Genomic DNA, 17,501 nt, shown 5'->3' on the forward strand with positions numbered 1-17,501 from the left:
GCCGCCGGGGTCGTGCACTTGGGACAGACTCCCTCCGGTCCCCGGTGTTTCTCTGGAAGAAACCAGTCCCCCACAGGGGAGGGCTGCGGAAGCGCATTAATAACTCGCCGAACGGTCCTCCCTCGGAGGTGTTGGGGAAGTCAGGTTGGCACACGGCGGTGCCGAGCGCGCGCACGCTCCCCGGCTGCTGTCATAAACCCCGAGATCAAAACGCGACCCTGGGCGAGGCCCCTCGGGGGCCTCCCAGCAGGAGTTTCCCTGTTCGTAGGCGACTTCCTCTCGCCCCCAGCAGCCCCGCCAACGTGCGCCTGTGCCGCTAACACTAAGCAGTACTTCCTTAATCACTCCTTTCCAACAATTTATGGATGATCAGTGGCAAAAACGAGCAAAAATAATGAAAGCGCGCCAGGAAAGCTCCCCGCGACCGCGCGGGGCTTCCTCCCGGCCTGCGTCCCCTGAAGATGGAGGCCTGATACGAATTAGCCACGGGGGCAAAGCCGTCTGGCCGTAAAATACAGTACAGGGTCACTTTTATGGAAGTTTGCCAAGAGGGACACAAACCAGGACAGTCTCACACTGTGACACAGGATAGAGACATATTAAAGCGATCCTGACCCTCGTGCGCGGGCTGTCACAGCGCTCGGCTTTATGGGCCTTCCAGCACCGGCACCCAGCTCCTCGCCCCACCTGGCCGGTCCAATTAATTAAGAAAGGAAGTCACCTCGAATTCTGTACTTTTTGCTTTTATTATCAAGCACTCCGTTTGAAGTTTCGGGAGTTAACCTCCTAATCCCACAGAGTGCACGCTATGCTCTGGACGTTGGGGGCTGTCTGGGCCGTCGGGTAATTGGTCAGGATGTCGCTGACACTCGGGTTACGTTTCACGCTGTGACTTCAAATCAAATATCGGTGCTGCAGTGCGGCGCAGGGTGAAGCTGCTCCCAGAAACATCCTTCGTTTTTAATCCGTCTACTGCAGACGAGGTTTGTTTCACTTCCATTATGTTACTGAGTGTTTTCCTCACATTTCAATCTGCAGGAAGAGGTGAACTACTGTACGAAACCACCGCACCCCTGACTCCCACTCGGGCCTCGGCTGCGGGTCCATCTTCATGGCTCCTCACGCGCTCGGACGCCACCCGGGTCGCCTTGGGGGACCCCCCCCCAGGCGCTGTGGGCAGAGGAGCCGCACAGCCACCTGCTGAGCTGCAGGGGAAGGAGCCGCGGGCCCGAGCCCCTCACACTCCGGTGCACGCCCCAGGGACCGAGAGAAGAACTGCGGAGAAAGCGTCTCCCCCCACAAAACAAACAAAAACCAGCAGATGCGCCCGGTTCCTCAGAGCTGAAACATTAAAATGCAGGGTGGGGTCAGGTTCAAACACACACGGTCGTACACAACACTCGATGCAATACCTATGACAGAGACATAATCTAGAGCTGAGCAACACTTCACTTCTAACAGTAAATTAGAGTTCCGAGATAAAAGTGAGCTTCTCATTTAAAAAAAAAAAAAGCTCTCTCAAAACCACTCACGTCTACCCGCCCTGAGCACTGTAAGAGGAGGAGCTGCGCGGAGACGGCCTCCTGAAACAGAAACACACGCCGTGGAAGGAGGCAGAAGAAAGGCTGTTTAAGGCCCTTAAAAGGACATGGTCAGCCCCCCAGGCCTAAAATGTCCTGTTTGAATTAACATAGTGGCTTAATTAAAAACTAAGTAGAGAATTCTGCTTAATTTGATTTTCAGTTCAAGCTCTGCATCCGCCCGTGGCTAGCGGCCAATTTCCGCATCTCGGCACACTGTGCAAGGGGCCGCTTTAAAACCGATCGCCCAGGGGAGTCAGCAGGAGGACGCGGGGCCGTGTGCCTCTCCGGGACCCCCACCAGACTCAGACGCAGTAAAGCAGCACCGGGAGGGTGGCCGAGGGGCGTGCAGGGACTGTGACTCAGCCGTGTTACAAGTCTGCCACCGCACACGCCGCAGTGCTGGGTCTTCCAATTAGAGGCGTTTCCTAAGCTCTCCTCAGCATCGCTGGGGACCAATGTGTCACACGTCACCAGTTAGACGAGCTGCTCAGGGACAAAGGGGAACGCATGGACCTGCCGGCCGGCCGTGCGGCTGTGGGAGTGCCTCAGGGAGCGGCAGCGCCCTCGGCTGTGGCACGGCCTGGGGCACCACGCAAGGGCTGCGGGTTTCACACTACCTGGGACCCGCACCATCACACCTACGACCTCGGAGCACATTGAGGCCTGACACCGAGAGGTTCCGGTGTGCATCTCACACACCCACACGTGACCAGGCAGTGCCAACAGCCTTTGCCACGTCACTGCCAGTGACTCCAAACTGGAGACACGCGAGCACTGGAGAACAACAGGCTGTGATCGCCCAAGCTGGAACACTCCCCAAGCGTTTCCAACGCAGCCCAGAACGCAACACCTGCAAGCAGGTCGGGTCCTGCCCCCATCTGTGCAGTTCTGAAACGGGAACCCTGACCTGCATCTTACAGATGGCCCGGGACGGTACATAACTAAGAGCTGACTGCGTCCTGGGGTTTTCGGATGGCCCCCTGCCGCACCAGAGTTCTCCACGACCGAGTGCTCGCCAGTCGGATGCGCTCCATTCCAGGACAGTGGCAATGGCGGCTCTCGCTTGCTGAGCTAAGTCCTGGGCTGCAGGCTTTGCTTTCCACGATTCCTCTCCTCTCGTCGGATCTCACCCTGCAGCAGGCAACCGTCAACACTGCACCCCTCTCACAGAGAAGCCCCGGCTGAGGCGAGCGGCCCAGCCGTGCGACCCCCACCTCCGCACCCTGCTCGTTCCTCCAAGGACCACCCCCAGCACTCACACTCCTTCTGCAGGCTTCAGGCCACAACCCCACCGCCCTCCGGCCCTACCAGCACTGAGGACCGAGACCTCCGGCGGCAGAGTGACGGCAGCCGCCCTCGGCGCTGCCCGCGCCCTCTTTCTCCGTCCTGTGTGGCAGTGTGCGGGTTACTCAGGCACTCGGGGGCACGGTGCCCTGGAGACGTTCATTCCCCACGTCCGTCCCCTTGGCCATCCCCAACGGAGCTGGTGACCCAGAGGGATTTAGAGGACAGTAGCATAATCAAAAATGTGCTTAAAAACAAAAATCCTTTCAGTCATGTAGGGAGCAACTAGAAGTAAAAAATTTAGAGGAAAGAATTCTATACAATTGTAGGTACAAAATAAATGGGGTTGGCCGAAAAGTCCGTATGGTTTTCTCCATAAAATAAGACACATTTTTCATGTTCACCAATAACTTTATTGATTTGGACATTCTGAGTATGTCGGCTACCTCCCACGTGGTAGAATGTTGATTGTTTTAATTAAGGTCTTGATTTGATCGCTGTCAACTTCAGCTGGTCTACCCGACCATGGGGCATCGTCCAGCAGGAAATCTCCAGGACAAAACTTCACAAACCACATGCTCGATCGGTCGCAGCACCTTCTGCATACACTGCACAACTGTTTTTCCACTTCAGTTACAGTTTACCTTTCTTGAAACAATAAAGCATAATATGCCAAGACTGCCGCGTATTTTCTTTCATCTTCGATGTTAAAATGGCTGCACAAAAATTCCCCAATTTTGATAAGGTTTTTCTTAAATGCATGCTGATGTGACAGCTGTCACTATACGATCAAACAAAATTGTTTCAAATGAAGTTAAAGACAACTAGGCACTTTTAGAGCCATCTTACAGGGGAAAAAAACAAACAAACTTTTGCCCAACCTGATACATCGTAACGAAAACCAACACCTAAAAAGCCAGTTTTCTCCCTGTCAGCAAACACAGCCAACCCTTCGCTGCCGGCACACTTCCCGAACACTGGGCCTCCTCCTGGTGTCTGCAGACCGGGGAGGCGAGCCCACCAACCTCGCACTTCCGCCGTCCCCGGGGGCTCCTCTCAGCCTCTGGCAGTGCACGGGTCTGCAACGGGTGCCCATCAGACTTCAAACCAGACAGTCGTCAAACTGTGAGGCCAAACCACTCCACCTCTAAGAACCCGCAGAAAGTCACAGGGAACAAAAGCGCACACACCATGCACAACGCATGAGCCAAACCCGTGAGCCTGGCGTCACGGCGCTGTTCACTAGTGGGTTACACACACTCCACTCCAGACACCACCGCGCAGAGAGCCAGGACTTGAGAAGCACGCTGTACCTGCAAATAAACCGCCACACTAGACCTCACTTCACCCAGTTTAGAAGTCACCCAGAAACCATTAACTACTCAAATCTCGGCACTGTACTCCACAAAGTTATAGCAAAGAGCTCCACAGACTATAAGCAGAAACGCTCTTGCTTTCCCTTTAAACTGCCGCATGGAGACAGAAGGAGTCACTACCCCCAGGAGAGGCAGGTGAACGGGGTGCTCCCACAGAGCCTGCTGGGTCCCCCTCCACCGCCCACCGGAGCTCACGGGGCCTCGAGGACCCGACTGTCAGCGCACGGCTGAGGCTGGGACACGCCACAGGCCTGAACACTGAAGGTGAGACAACTCACATCAGGACACATTCCAGAAGTCCGCACCAGGCCTTAAACTGCAGGAGGGAGCCTGAGGCAGGGGCAACTGCTGCTGCCCCCGGGGTGCCTGTCCTCACGGGCGCGCCCCACCATGCCAGCACAGCCCACAGATGCACTCAAAGGTCAAAGATGACTCCCCCCCGCCCCCGGTGGACAGGCGGAGTCGTTCAATTAGCAGTATTACTGATATGACTGTTAACGTTATTAATTATATTAACAAGACGCTGTTATTCATTAAAATTTTTATTCCTAACCGTTGCTTAAGCCAGTTTTTTTATAGTTCAACATGAACAATATTTATTTCTCCATTTTGAACTAATGTGATTCCAGTACACAGTTCACTCACCTTTTTCAGGCCGGCGAAACCTTCCGACTCCAGGAAGAAGAAGGCAAAGGGCATCAAGACAAACAGACAGAGGTTGGAGAAGAGCGAAGCGAGGTTCCACAGACCTGCAGGGGCAAGGTGGGAGACAGGTTAGGGACCCGCAGGCCTGGCCAAGGGCGCACCTCGCCCCCGGCGGTGCCGGTCAGAGAGCTGTGCTCCTGAACAGTGAAAACACGGCAGAAACAGAGCGGCCTAGCCAATGACCTAACCCTAGAAATCAGAAAGGAATCATTTAAAGTTTTTGTAACTGCATGACATGCACCTATTGGTTACGGCCAATACAGAAATCTTTCCTCACGCAATAACGTAAATGCACTAGAGATACGACATACGTAGAGACCCAGAGACACAGCCTCTTTCGACACACTGGCACCTGAATATTTGAATTAGAGCCACTAGCATTTATGGCGCACTTAATAAATGCCAGATACTCTACTAAGCATTTTACATGAATAATCTCATTTAATTTAAGCCTCATTAAAACCCTAAAAGGAATAATTAGCATTTATGGAGCCCTTCCGTGCCAAGTGCTGGTCTGAGTGATTTAGGGACAGGATGCAAACCCGTTCACTCGTCCCAGCACCGCCCCCCACGCCCCCACACCCGCAGCGAAGGCGGGTCACAGCGTGCGGAAGCCACAGGGCAGCCAGTGGCAGTGCTGGTTCCTGGGGTGTCTGAAAAGCACCCCTCGTAGGTGGTTCGGTGTGCACTGCCACGTGGGAAAGCAAAGGGAAGACAGGCAGGCACGCTCCCACAGCCCTTCCCTCGCTGGCATATGCTGCACGTCTCGGAAAAACACAGTAAAAAGCAGCTGAGAACAGATTCAGAAAAAAAGGCCTTTGCCTGTGTCCTTGGGACAGTACTTGGCTGAGCATCTCCTGCTCATGAAAGGTAAAGCACCAAAATTTAAAACTTACTTTCAAAATGATGGTTGCACTCTTCGTAAAATTTATGAACTTCAGAGACAAAGATGAAAACTACGCTACAGTTACAAGTCAGTGCTTCTGACGTGGACAACTGCCGCTCCGTCCTCGCCCTGTTCACAAGGCACGGGCCATCCGGCCACCGAGACACGGCACTGGGCAAGCGTAACAGACACCACTGCCCGGGCGGCGTGCGCTCCAGGCACGGGGGTCTGCCCTGAGCTCGCAGGGCCCACAGCAACCGCCCGAGGCCCCTTCAGAACAGCACAGCGTGGCACCCCAACCGAACAAGCTTGTGTGGTGCTCGCACCGGCCACTGGGAGAGTTCTACCTCCTCCAGCAGGTAGGGCAATAGCAGTAACCAAGTCAGCTCACACTGTTTAAAAAATTGCCACAGATTTAATAAAACTAACAATACACTTACCTTAGCAGGAAATAAAATGTTTTACAAAACGTTTCAGACAACGTCTTACACCTTCCAATAGAAAACCTTCACCAGAACTTTCTAACATGACAAGGGTTCCAAGGCACTCTTCTCCTCCCCAGCCCGGCAACGCCACGGGCCGGTCTCCTGTCAGAGGGGCCGTGACCGCAGCGGACACTCTGCTGCACTAACAACCTGAAGAGCCTGCAGGATGGCGGCCACCTGCTCACCCTGCAGTGCCAGGGCTGCCTGGACTCCTGCCCGCCTGCAGCCCGGGTGGCAGTCTGCCAACTCACGGGTCCCCACCTCGAGGGGAAGGCTAAGGACCCTGTCTGCAGGCGGTGTGGGGAGGTGAGGGAACCAGCGCGGTGGGACAACCAGCACAGCTCAGTCCCTGAGTTGTGTGAATGGACCTGACGATCTATGTCGCCAATGTTAACAGAGAAACACCCCCTCTGTAAGAGCTCACGGGCCAAACCAAGGAAGGAGACTTAGAACGGATTCTCCACTGCCAGTGCAAAAGGAAGGAAATCACGATGTATGAAAAGCAAAAGCGTGAACTCTGGTTTACTGAGTTATTATAATGGACATAACTACACAAAGGGTACAACTCATGAACTTGGACAGATGTGCTCCCCAGGGACAGCATCGCCACAAACAAGGTAACGCACATGCCCAGCCGTCGCCTCCTCCCAGCCCGCACTCACGGCCGCCGCCACTCCTCACCCCCCTCCCAACAGCCCGAGCCATGCCAGTAGGGAAGGCTGTGTTTCCACAACTGCACACACACAGTACGTGTGGTGCGTACCCTTGGTTCTGTCTGGCTTCTGTCACCGAGCATAACAACTTGCGACTTTTCGAAGCTGTGGTGTGCGTCAGTAGTCTGTCCTTCCTACGAATCAGATCGAATTCTGGGAGGGAACTGCAGCCACCCCCTGCAACCTGGATTGCTCCCGGTCTGCCACGGAGCCTGCTCAGCACACCCGCGTTCGAGGCTCTCCGTGGCACATGCCCGCACCTCCCTGGGGCAAGCACGTGGGTGTGGAGCAGCTGGGTCACCGAGTAGACACAAGTGTGTTCGACGCTCTGAGAAACTGCTGGAATGTCTTCCGAAGTGGTTGTGAGACTTTACACCCCAGCAGCAGAGCTCGAATCTCACCCGCATTTCGCCAGAACAGGGCGTGTGCGATCTTGCAGCCTCTGCCACTCCAGTGGCTGTGCAGGGAGCCCCCTACCCTGTTGACCTGCGACTCCCCAACGGGGAGGTCCGGCGGTGAACATCTCCTCATAAGCGCATCTGCCACGCACTTCTGTGCTCTCCGGGGGCATCCCTGCACACCTGCGGTCTGCGGTCCGCTGGCTCCGGGTCGGGCAAGGTCTCGGTCTGCGCTGAACGCAAGTCCCTCCTCAGACCTGTCACCCGAGGGTATGTCCTGCCAGTCTGCGCACTGTCTTTTCATCCTCTGAACAGCTGGTTTCAAAGAGCAAACTTTCTTCATTTTGATGAAGTCCGATTTATCACGTTCATTGTTACAGGTCATGCTTTAATGGGTCACCTCTACCCCAGAAAATGCCGCCTGGACCGATGTCACAGGCTTCCTCCCAAGTCTCGTCTGCACAAGCCACAGTTCCAGGGTTTACATCCATGATCCTTCTGAACTGCTTTTTGCAAATGATGTCAGGTATGGATCCAAGTTCATTTCTTGTCCCTGGCTATCCAATCATTCTAAAAGCATTTGTGGAAAATGCCCTTTTCCCACCAAATTACCTTTGCACCTCTGTTGAAAGTAAATTGACAATGGACATGTAGATATACAAGGTCTGTCCAGAAGGTGTCCAGCCATGTACTATGAAAAACAGAAACATTTATCAAAGAAGATACAAGAGATAAGAAACATTGCACACAGGACAATGACGTCTCAGTCCCCTTCAAAGCAGGCACCTGGGGACCTCACACAGTTCTCCCAGTCTCCATCAGCTGCCCCGTTGTATTTTCCTGAGTCTTATCAACAGTGTGAAATCGCTTTCTAGGTGATTTTAGTTCTGGGAAAAACCAGAAATTGCAGGGCACCAAATCTGGGCTGTAGTGGGGCTGAGTCCCCTGGGTGATTTAGTGTTTTGCCAAAAAAAAAACACTCTGCAACAGATGTGATGTGATGCATGAGCAGGTGCATTGTTGTGATGAAGCTGCCAATCACCAGTTGCCCATAGCTGTGGCCTTCTGAACATCTGAATAGTTTCTATGGAGAAATGTTCAAGCTTAACACAAAATTTGATGCAAATGTATCTCTCTGCTCACTCATTTTGTTGTTTTGTTTGTTTTTTTAGGATCTTATTTATTTTTAGGCAGGGGGAAGGGAGAGAGAGTGGGAGAGAAACATCAGTGTATGGTTACCCCTCGAGCGCCCCCTATTGGGTACCTGGCCCACAACCCAGGCATGTGCCCTGACTGGGAATTGAACTGGCGACCCTTTGGTTCGCAGGCTGGCACTCGGTCCACTGAGCCACACCAGCCAGGGCATCATCACTCAGTCATTTTGAATGCAGTGGCCACACAATACACATGCTCACTCACAGGCGTCTATCGCCCCCACTGACCAGTCCAGGGAAGTCATCTTTGTTCACGTATGCGCATTCCAGTCCACTCTCCTTGGCTGCCAGGTTACATCGATGTCGCACAAACTATTCTCGTTATATTAACAAAGGCTGGACTTTTTCCAGACAGACCTCGTGTTCCTGGACTCTGTTGTGTTGAGTTGATGTATTTGCCTATCTTCACACTGATGCCACATGGTCTCAATTACTACAGCCTTAAAACAGTCTTTGAGTTAAATACTAAAGGCTCCAGTTCTGTTTTCTTTCAAAGTTGTTTTGTCATTTCTAAGTTCTTAGAATTCTCATCTGAATCTGAGATCAGCAAGCCAGTTCCTACCAAAAAGGTCGGCTGGGGCTGGGACTAGGACTGTGCAGAATCCACAAGTCAATGTGGGGAGAGGTGACAGTACTGAACAGTACTGTCCTCTGGCCCGTGAGCACGGGCTGCCTCTCGGCGTACTGCGGGACTCTAGCTTTTCTCCACGGGGCTCCAGTGTGAGGGCACACACATCCCTAAGGGGTTCATATTTGTGATGCCACTGTACTTCACTGGCATTGATTCTTGAGTCAATTTCCAACTTTTTATTGCTGCCATACAGAAATGCATTTGAGTTCTGTATATTGATCTCATGTCCTGAAACCTTGAAAAATTCACTTACTGGTTCTAACAGCTTTTTTATGGGAAATCCTGTCAGAGCTTCTACCTAGACAACCAGATCACCTATGAACAGAGGTCTCCTTTTTCCCCTCCAGCCTGAGAGTCACCTGTTGAAACTCACCAGCACGAGGCTGCACGCGAGTGGTGGGAGGGGGCGCGCGGCCTGCTCCTGAGCCCAGGGGAGCGCGTTCCGTCTTTCTCTGCGAAGTGCGATGTTGCCTGTAGGGTTCTCGTGGACACTCCTCATCAGGAGGGGAAATTCCCTTCCGTGCCTAGTTCGCTGAGAGATGTTTATCGGGAAAGAACGCTGGCGTCTGTCGGGGGCTTTTCCTGCCTATGTGGTGGCGACCCTGGCTCTCGCAGCATGCGAATGAGATAAACTGCAGGCACTGATTGTTCCCACCGGTCGTAGTGTATCACCCTTTCCAACGCTGTTACACTCGCTTGGCTGCACTGTTGCTCAGAACGCATGCTCTCTGTTCCGGACGGATACCGGCCTGCAGTTTTCTGTGATGGCTGTCTGGTGTTGGTGTCAGGGCAATGCTGGCTCAGCGAGTTAGGGCATGCTCCCTCATTTCCAACTTTCTGAAAAAGTCTGTATAGAACTGGTGTTATTTCTTAAATATTTGGTGGGGCTGACAGCGAAGCCCCCCTAGCCTACAGTCTTATTTACAAGAACGTTTACAGCATTTCCACAATGTCTGGAATGTCCCACATTGTCCCACAAGGGGTCCAGGAATTCATACCGGTCAGGGAATTGTTCCATTTCTCAAAACTGTTTAATTTGTTCAGATAACGCTGTTCATAATATGCACTAATTATCCCTTCAATGGCTGAGACTGTGGCGATGTCACCTTTCTCATTCCTCATACGGGTAACTGGCGTCTTCTTTTATTATTTGTGCTTATCAATGATATCGATCTCACTGATTTCCTACACTTTCTCAGTTACCTATGTCACTGGTTCCCCTCTCATCTTTTATTTCCCATCTTCTTACTTTGGGATTTACTTTGCTCTCCTTCTTCTAGTTTCTTAAGGTGGAAACTGTAGGAATTAATTTGACATTTTTTTCCCTAAAACATACATTTTAGTGCTACAAACATTTTGAAGTGTTTTTTTCCATTTTTATTCAGTTTAAAGAACTTTCAAACCGCTTTTGACTTCTGTACCCTATGCATTATTGTGAAATGTTATTTAGTTACCAAATACCAGAGTGAGTTTTGCAGACGAGCTTCTGTCACTGATTTCCCATTTAATTTCACCGCTGTCAGAGAAAATACCTTGTATGACTTAAATCTTCCACAAGTGCAGGGACTTATTTATGGCATTGGATATGGGTCTCTTAATAAATGTTCTCAGTGCACTTGAAAAAGTGTGTTCTAATAAATGCAAATTAGGCCAAGTTGTTTAAGAGTGTCACTCAACTCTTCCATATTCTGTGTCTCCTTCCTCCTTGTTCTATCAATTATTGAAGGGGGATATAGATATATCTGAACATGACTGTGACTTTGACTATTAATCCTTCCACTTCTGTAAGGCTTTGCTTCATGGATCTAACAGGCGTTTATTATCATGCTCTTTTGATGAGTGAATCCCTCCCCACTACAAACCGATCTTCATTCCTCACCTTTGCTGATGCCCACGCACCTCGGGCAGCGTCCTTTCCGCTGGAACGAGCAGGGCACGCCTTTCCTCTCCGACTACCGTTGACCTCCTCGTGCCTGCGGAGCCGCCGCGGGTTTCTCGCTGGCAGCACAGGATCTGGGTCTCCCTCCCTCGTCCCACCCGGCCGCCTCTGCCCTTGAGCTGGGTGTTCAGGCCACTGGGGCTTCCTGACACGGACAGGGTAAGTCTCTGAACGGGCTCTTTCCTCCGTGCACCCCCTTGTTCTGTCTGCCCCTTCTGTGCTTATGCATTTCACCTGCACACGTTATAAAGCTCACAATGAACCGCTGCCATTTCGTTTTTGAAACAACCAATCATCTTTTAATACGACGTACAATAAAGGAAGACTATTACGTTTACCCACGAACTGCACTTCTAGCAGGAGATCCACACTCCAACAGTCGGCCGGGGAAGGATTATTGTCTTCTGCGTATCTGACACTGTCTGTACTTTGCCTTTGTCTTGGAAAAACATTCTTGGATTTAGGTTGGCAGGTCATTGTCATCTGGCTGGCATTTCTTCCCACAAGAAATATGCCGATCCTTATCCTTGCTACTCTGTACTTGTGGTGTGTCTTTTTCTCTGAATGCTTTTAAGGTGTCCTCTTTGTCTCTGTTCTGGTCCAACCTGACGCTGCCCCCTGGCAGAGTTTCTCGCACAGCGGGCTGCTTGAGCCTCTTGGGTCAGTGGGTTTACAGCTTTCACCTGAGGGTGACATCTTCCCGGCACGAATCTGTCAGATATTTTTCCTACCCCTCCTTCCTTCGGGCGCGTTATGTCCCTGATGCCCTCGTCAGTCCCCTGTCACTTTCTCTCTGGGCGTCTCTCTCACACGCTTCTCCACTGCTGTGTTTCCAATGTGTTTGCGTGTGTGCGCACACGTACACCCAAGCCTTCTGCACACAGCCAACCTCAGTAAAATGCCCACTGTTCTGCCACATCCTCTGACAGAACAAGGACCCACACTCCCGTGACTGAAGGGCCTCTGGAGCCTGGACGGCAGGAGCCAGGGGCATGGCCCTTCACGTCTGGCAGCCTGGGCTTGCGTCGTCAGCTCTGTGACCTGGAAGGGGATGTCGACCCTCACGTTCTGTTTCCTCCTGTGTGACACAGGCTCTTCCCGGACTCCCAGGGCTCTCGGGAAGAACAGAAGAGAAACGACACACCCCCATGTCAAACAGACGTCCGTGCCCCTCCCTACCATCTCCACACACCGCGGATAGCCAGAACACGGAGAAACTCTAACGCACACCAGCACTTAGACCAGAGAAAGACAAGAAAGTGGTATAAGTTATGGCTAAAGTTTGCTCTCAACCCTTTCCTTACAGAATTATTCTCATTGCCCTGACTAGTGTAGCGCAGTGGCTGGAGCACCATCCTGCAAAGGGGAAGGCTGCTGGTTCAAGTTCCAGTTCCAGTCAGGGCACCAGCCTGGGTTGCGGGCCAGGCCCCCACTAGGGGGCGCACAAGGGGCAACCACACATTGATGTTTCTCCCCCGCTCTTTCTCCCTCCTTCCCCGTCTCTGAAACTAAATAAGTAAAATAAAATGAGACAAAAAACACAAACTTATGAAAAAAGACATAAAACTCTGCCCTGGGCAAAAGCTCACACGTCAGTAAAAAGATCTACCCTGACTAACCCACACACGGAAAACAAGACAGTGGTGAACAGCCAGAGGAGGAAATCTGCCCCGGCAGCTGGGAGCGGCCACAGTGTCTGCAGAACCAGCGAGGAAAACCGGCGGGATGGCCACGCAGGTTCTGAACACCAGCTGGCTCCTTCAGGTGGTCGGGAAACTGGATGCCTTCTTCTACGTATGGAACTTTAAATGCACATATTGTGTAACATAACTGTTATTTCCCCCAACTGCCCGTTTCCGGGGGGACTCCACATTCCTGCTGCAGCCCTGACCACCGCGAGGGCGGGACAGACGCGATGTGATCTGGACCCCCACTACGCAGGCACACGGCCACCACACACGTTGGTCTAGGACCGATGATACATACCACAATGGGGATGAGGAATCCCTCTCCCTTAGTGTGAGCTTGTAGCAGCCAAACGTCACAGCGCGGCCCCTGCTCCCATGTTTGCGGGGATGCGGCGCAGACAGACCCACAGCACCGCCCCTTGTGTAACAGGAGGGCAACACAGTTGCGCACAGCACACAACACTGGGTAAGCTGTAACACATGACGACGGTGCTGCGTCCGGTGCTTGCTGCACTCATACTGCTCTCTAGGGGGCGCTCTTTCGACCGTACGCACAGGCCTAGAGCGGCCGCGCGAACCCCCGGTTTATGCACCAGTCTCCCGATGGCAGCGTGCTCTCTCGCGCCAGATCCGATCCCACGCTGTCTCGTGCACTCGCTCGCCGGGCAACCAACGGCCCCGGGCAACAGGCTGCACCGCGTGGCCTAGCGTGTAGTGGGCCGGCCACCTAGGTGTGTGTGAGCGCCCTGTGCTGTCTGCACGACGAGAAACTGCCTGACAACGCATCTGCCACCACGGCTCCTGTCGTGAAGCGGCCCACGGCTGTTTATTCTCACAAGACACAGTCACTTCACAGAAAGAATTTGAGAGTTGGTTTTCTCCTGTACAATCCACGCGGATAACCGGCTTTCTTTGAAGTCCAAGTAATTAAATGCAAAAAATTAAGTTTACTAACCATGATAAATGTGAAAGTTTTAGACTTAGCTTATACTAATTTAATTACCAAGTTGGCAACATGTAAGGTTACTGTGAGAATATCTAATATTCAGAAAAATAACAGACCTAACACACATTCCTAAGCAGTAATTATAACCTTAGCAACTGTCTAAAACTTAGTAAGTTCCCAGCATCTTGCAAACATACACCAGACATACACACATAAATATCCCTAAGAATACTTCTATAGTTTTGATAAAACATTTCTAAATTAAAAATTAGTGCTAAAACATATAAAATACTACCACTACCTTTATTTCCTTACACATCAATTTATAAAATAAAAGAAAACATTAGTCAAATTTCTTCACTTCAGAAAGTTAGTTACATGCTCCAATACAGTAGAACCTTAAGAATCCAGAACCCTTGTAACTTATCTAAATCAGTGTTGGTGACAGTCCTTCTGAAAGAGCCAATGCCTGCTGCTGAAAGAAGTATCTGAATTCAAACAAAGGTAGTTTAATAACCCCCAGTACTTAGTGGGAAACCAAACCCCGCCAGACAGAGGGCGACACAGGATGCACTGACCTGTAGCTCCCTCTGCTGGGGTCACAAGGTGCTGCACAGCACAGCAGACAGCCCCGCGCTGCAGGGGACCACCGCTGTCCCTCCCAGACAGAAAAGTCCATGACTCCACACGAGAAAGTTCGTCTGAGCTCAGCCACACTCCGTAACTTCCAAAACGGCAACATTGAGTTAAAACCAGTCTTTCAGTGGAACTGAGGTTCTAATCTAATTGTCAAAAAATGACTAATACAATTTTTAAAATTCTACCAAGAAAGCATAAGCCTTAGAAGACAAGTTTACTTTTGATTCATCAGCACTGTGAGAACTTAAGAACTAGAATAGCTTCTGCTTGTTTATTTAGAAGACGGAAGGAAGAACAATTTTCACAATGAGTTGTGAAATTTTTACCTTAATATTTTTTCTTTTAACAAAAAAGCAGCACACAGCACACGCCCACTGCAGAGAAATGTTACACAGTGCAAGTACTAAAATAAAACTCTATGTCACATTGCCCAGAGAAGAGCCCTTTCTCCCTCTTTCCGAATCAACCATCACTCCTCAACACCAGTGTCCGTCATGGCTGAGAAAGCGCCCCACCGCGTGACTCCACCAGAATATAGCCAAGCAAATTTCTCGTTCTGCACACTTAGCCATTGTCTTTTATTTTAGTTATTATAAACCAGCGATTTTCAACCTTTTTGATCTCATGGCTCACGTAAACTATTAAAATTCTGCAATACACCAAAAAATACACTTTTTGCTGATTTGACAAAAAATAGCTATAATTTTGAATCATTCACACCCAATGGCCATTGTTGTGCTGCCTGTTGTCGTTTTCTGATCTGACAACAAGGGAAGAGAGGCCCGTGCCCCTGACTAAGCAGGTGTCACTGCACGTGGTGAACATTCTTGCAGCATGCGGGCTAAAAATTATTATACATAACTATAGTGGCGTGCATTAGGATAAATGATTGAACTACTTAGACCAATTCACTAGAAGCCATTAGTAGCATTTAACTAACAATCGGACACTAAAATTCACTACTGGCTGACTTTCAAGTCTTCATACATAAACATAAATAGTATCTAAAAGTGTGGTTTTAAAAATCTTCTGTAGAACTTGAAGATGGCTAAAACGAAGGTGGACTTTCTATTGTTTCTTCACGAGGCCCAAAACCTCAAACAAAAATTGCCCCCCGGGGGAACACCTCAAAGACTGAGGAACTGTTTCCTGACTCTAGGGCCCCAGTTTTACTCTGATGATCCTCCCACCTTCCCACCCGCTGCTGGGGCTATGCTTTGGCCTTAAACTCCCGTCCTCTGGAACTGCCGTCCTAAGACGAGCGGCCCCTGGCACTCGGCACACTGGCTGGGCCGGGCCGGGCCGGGCCGGGCCGGGCCGGGCGGCCGTCGCACTCACCTGGTCCCACAGCGGTCACCGCCCGAAGGAAGCCCGCATGCAGGCGTCCCACCGCCTCTCAGTCTGCGGGACTGAAGAGCTTCTCACTGTCCTACCGACTCTCTAACGTGCGTGGCACAGACAGGGAAAGGAAACCCCACAAACGCAGCACCCTGAGAAGCGGGCGCGGGGCCCGGGGCCCGGTGAAGCAGTGCACTGACCGTGGATCAGGGAGCCGTTGAGCCACTGGATGTAGTAGCTGTGCGGGAAGGAGAGCAGCACCTCGTTGCTGACGATGGAGAAGGGCAGCAGCAGCACGGCCCCGGCGGACACGGCGAGCGTGAACGTGCTCAGGGACAGCCTGGAAGGGAGAGAGGCGCGTCAGCAGCCGCCGGGGAGGCCGGGAGTGTGCGCCGGACTCCACACGAAGGAGGGCGCGGACTTTCACATCCATTCCACTACATAAATGCAGGGAGAACGTGAACACGTGAGAACATACAAGGAAGAAAGGTCACACTAAACCTGCAATACTCACATGGAACTGGGCAACTGTGCGGCCAACGCCACCTTGTGGCCACCCGCAGAAGTGCTCCCTGCTTCAAAGCCAACTCGGCCCGAAACCCGCCACTCAATCACTGGTGCGCTTGATGTGGGCACCGAGCGACACCCGCCTAAAACCCTGTCCCTACCAGACGCAGGGCGCGCCCTGGGGGGCTCCGCTGCCCCGACGCCCTTTCTGGTGGAGCAGGAGCACGAGTCCTCGTCCAGGTCCAGAGCCACTGCCCCCAGTGGCCAGCCAGGGGCCTGGCAGGAGGCTCGTCCCCCCCAAGGAGGAAGCACGTGTCCTGCAGGCGTCCACCCCTCCTCCCAACGCCTGGACTAAAGTCAAGCCCACAGCCCACGCCAGGTGCTGCACTGCAGCCCCGCTGCCCCCCACACTCGGCGGGTGCGTCACCTCCACCCTGGGCCACAGCCAGCTCCCTCCCCGGGCCCCCACACCGCTCGCCCTGCCATGCGTCCCTCGGCGTCCCCGCCCTGGCCTCGGCGTCCACGACACTCCGACCACAGACCGGGCGGTGAGGGCCAAACCCGTCTCCAAGTCCAAACTGGGGCCTGCAACCCACAGAGCCACACGTGTGGGAGTGCAAACCAGGTACGTGAAGCCACAGGCAACCCAAACTCCTGACCGTGTGGCCACCGTGACCATCATGGCGGCTCTTTCAGCAAGACCTCCGGAGCCGACGGCACGGTCGGCACTGCGGCTGTCTCGCAGCCTTGCGCCCGCCTGCCCCACACGGGCCGTGTGCTGGCCACTGCCCAAGGCGGCGTCTGCGGGGCCTCTCCCCTTCATCTGCAGGTACTGCCTGGAAGCCGAGCTTGGAAGCAGGAGAGCCACCTGTTCCCCGTCCAACAGCTGCTTACTCAGTGGTAGCCACCAGCACGGGCTCGGACTCTCCCACTGGCCGCGCAGGACCCGTGACCACCGCCCCTCGGACACTCAGGCGGCCCTGGCGTGGCGGGAAAGCCCCCGCCCGGAGTCTGCCTGGCACGGCCCCACTGCTCTCCGAGCGCCTCCTCACGTCAGGGCACAACAAGGTCTGTGCAGTGGGCTGGCCTCACGCCCTGCGCCCTGCCTCCCCGGAGCCCTGGCCCTCCGAGCGGACGGCGGTGCGCCAAGGCAGAGGCCTGGGTGCCGC

General features: G+C 52.7%; 1 protein-coding gene across 2 annotated transcripts in view; it reads right to left on the bottom strand.

Moving 5' to 3' along the window:
- LMBR1 (limb development membrane protein 1) overlaps positions 1 to 17,501 on the bottom strand; it is a 72,677-nt gene that overhangs the window by 40,170 nt on the left and 15,006 nt on the right. For both annotated transcript variants that reach the window (XM_045837815.1, XM_045837814.1), the window contains exons 4-5: positions 16,026 to 16,165; positions 4,889 to 4,992 (exon numbers count right to left, since the gene is read on the bottom strand). In XM_045837815.1, coding sequence (XP_045693771.1) covers positions 4,889 to 4,992; positions 16,026 to 16,165 — 244 coding nt within the window. The remainder of the gene's footprint in view (positions 1 to 4,888; positions 4,993 to 16,025; positions 16,166 to 17,501) is intronic.

This window comes from Phyllostomus hastatus, unplaced genomic scaffold (assembly GCF_019186645.2).
Source record: "Phyllostomus hastatus isolate PE091 unplaced genomic scaffold, TTU_PhHast_1.1 phas_contig_244, whole genome shotgun sequence".
NCBI classification, from domain to species: domain Eukaryota; kingdom Metazoa; phylum Chordata; class Mammalia; order Chiroptera; family Phyllostomidae; genus Phyllostomus; species Phyllostomus hastatus.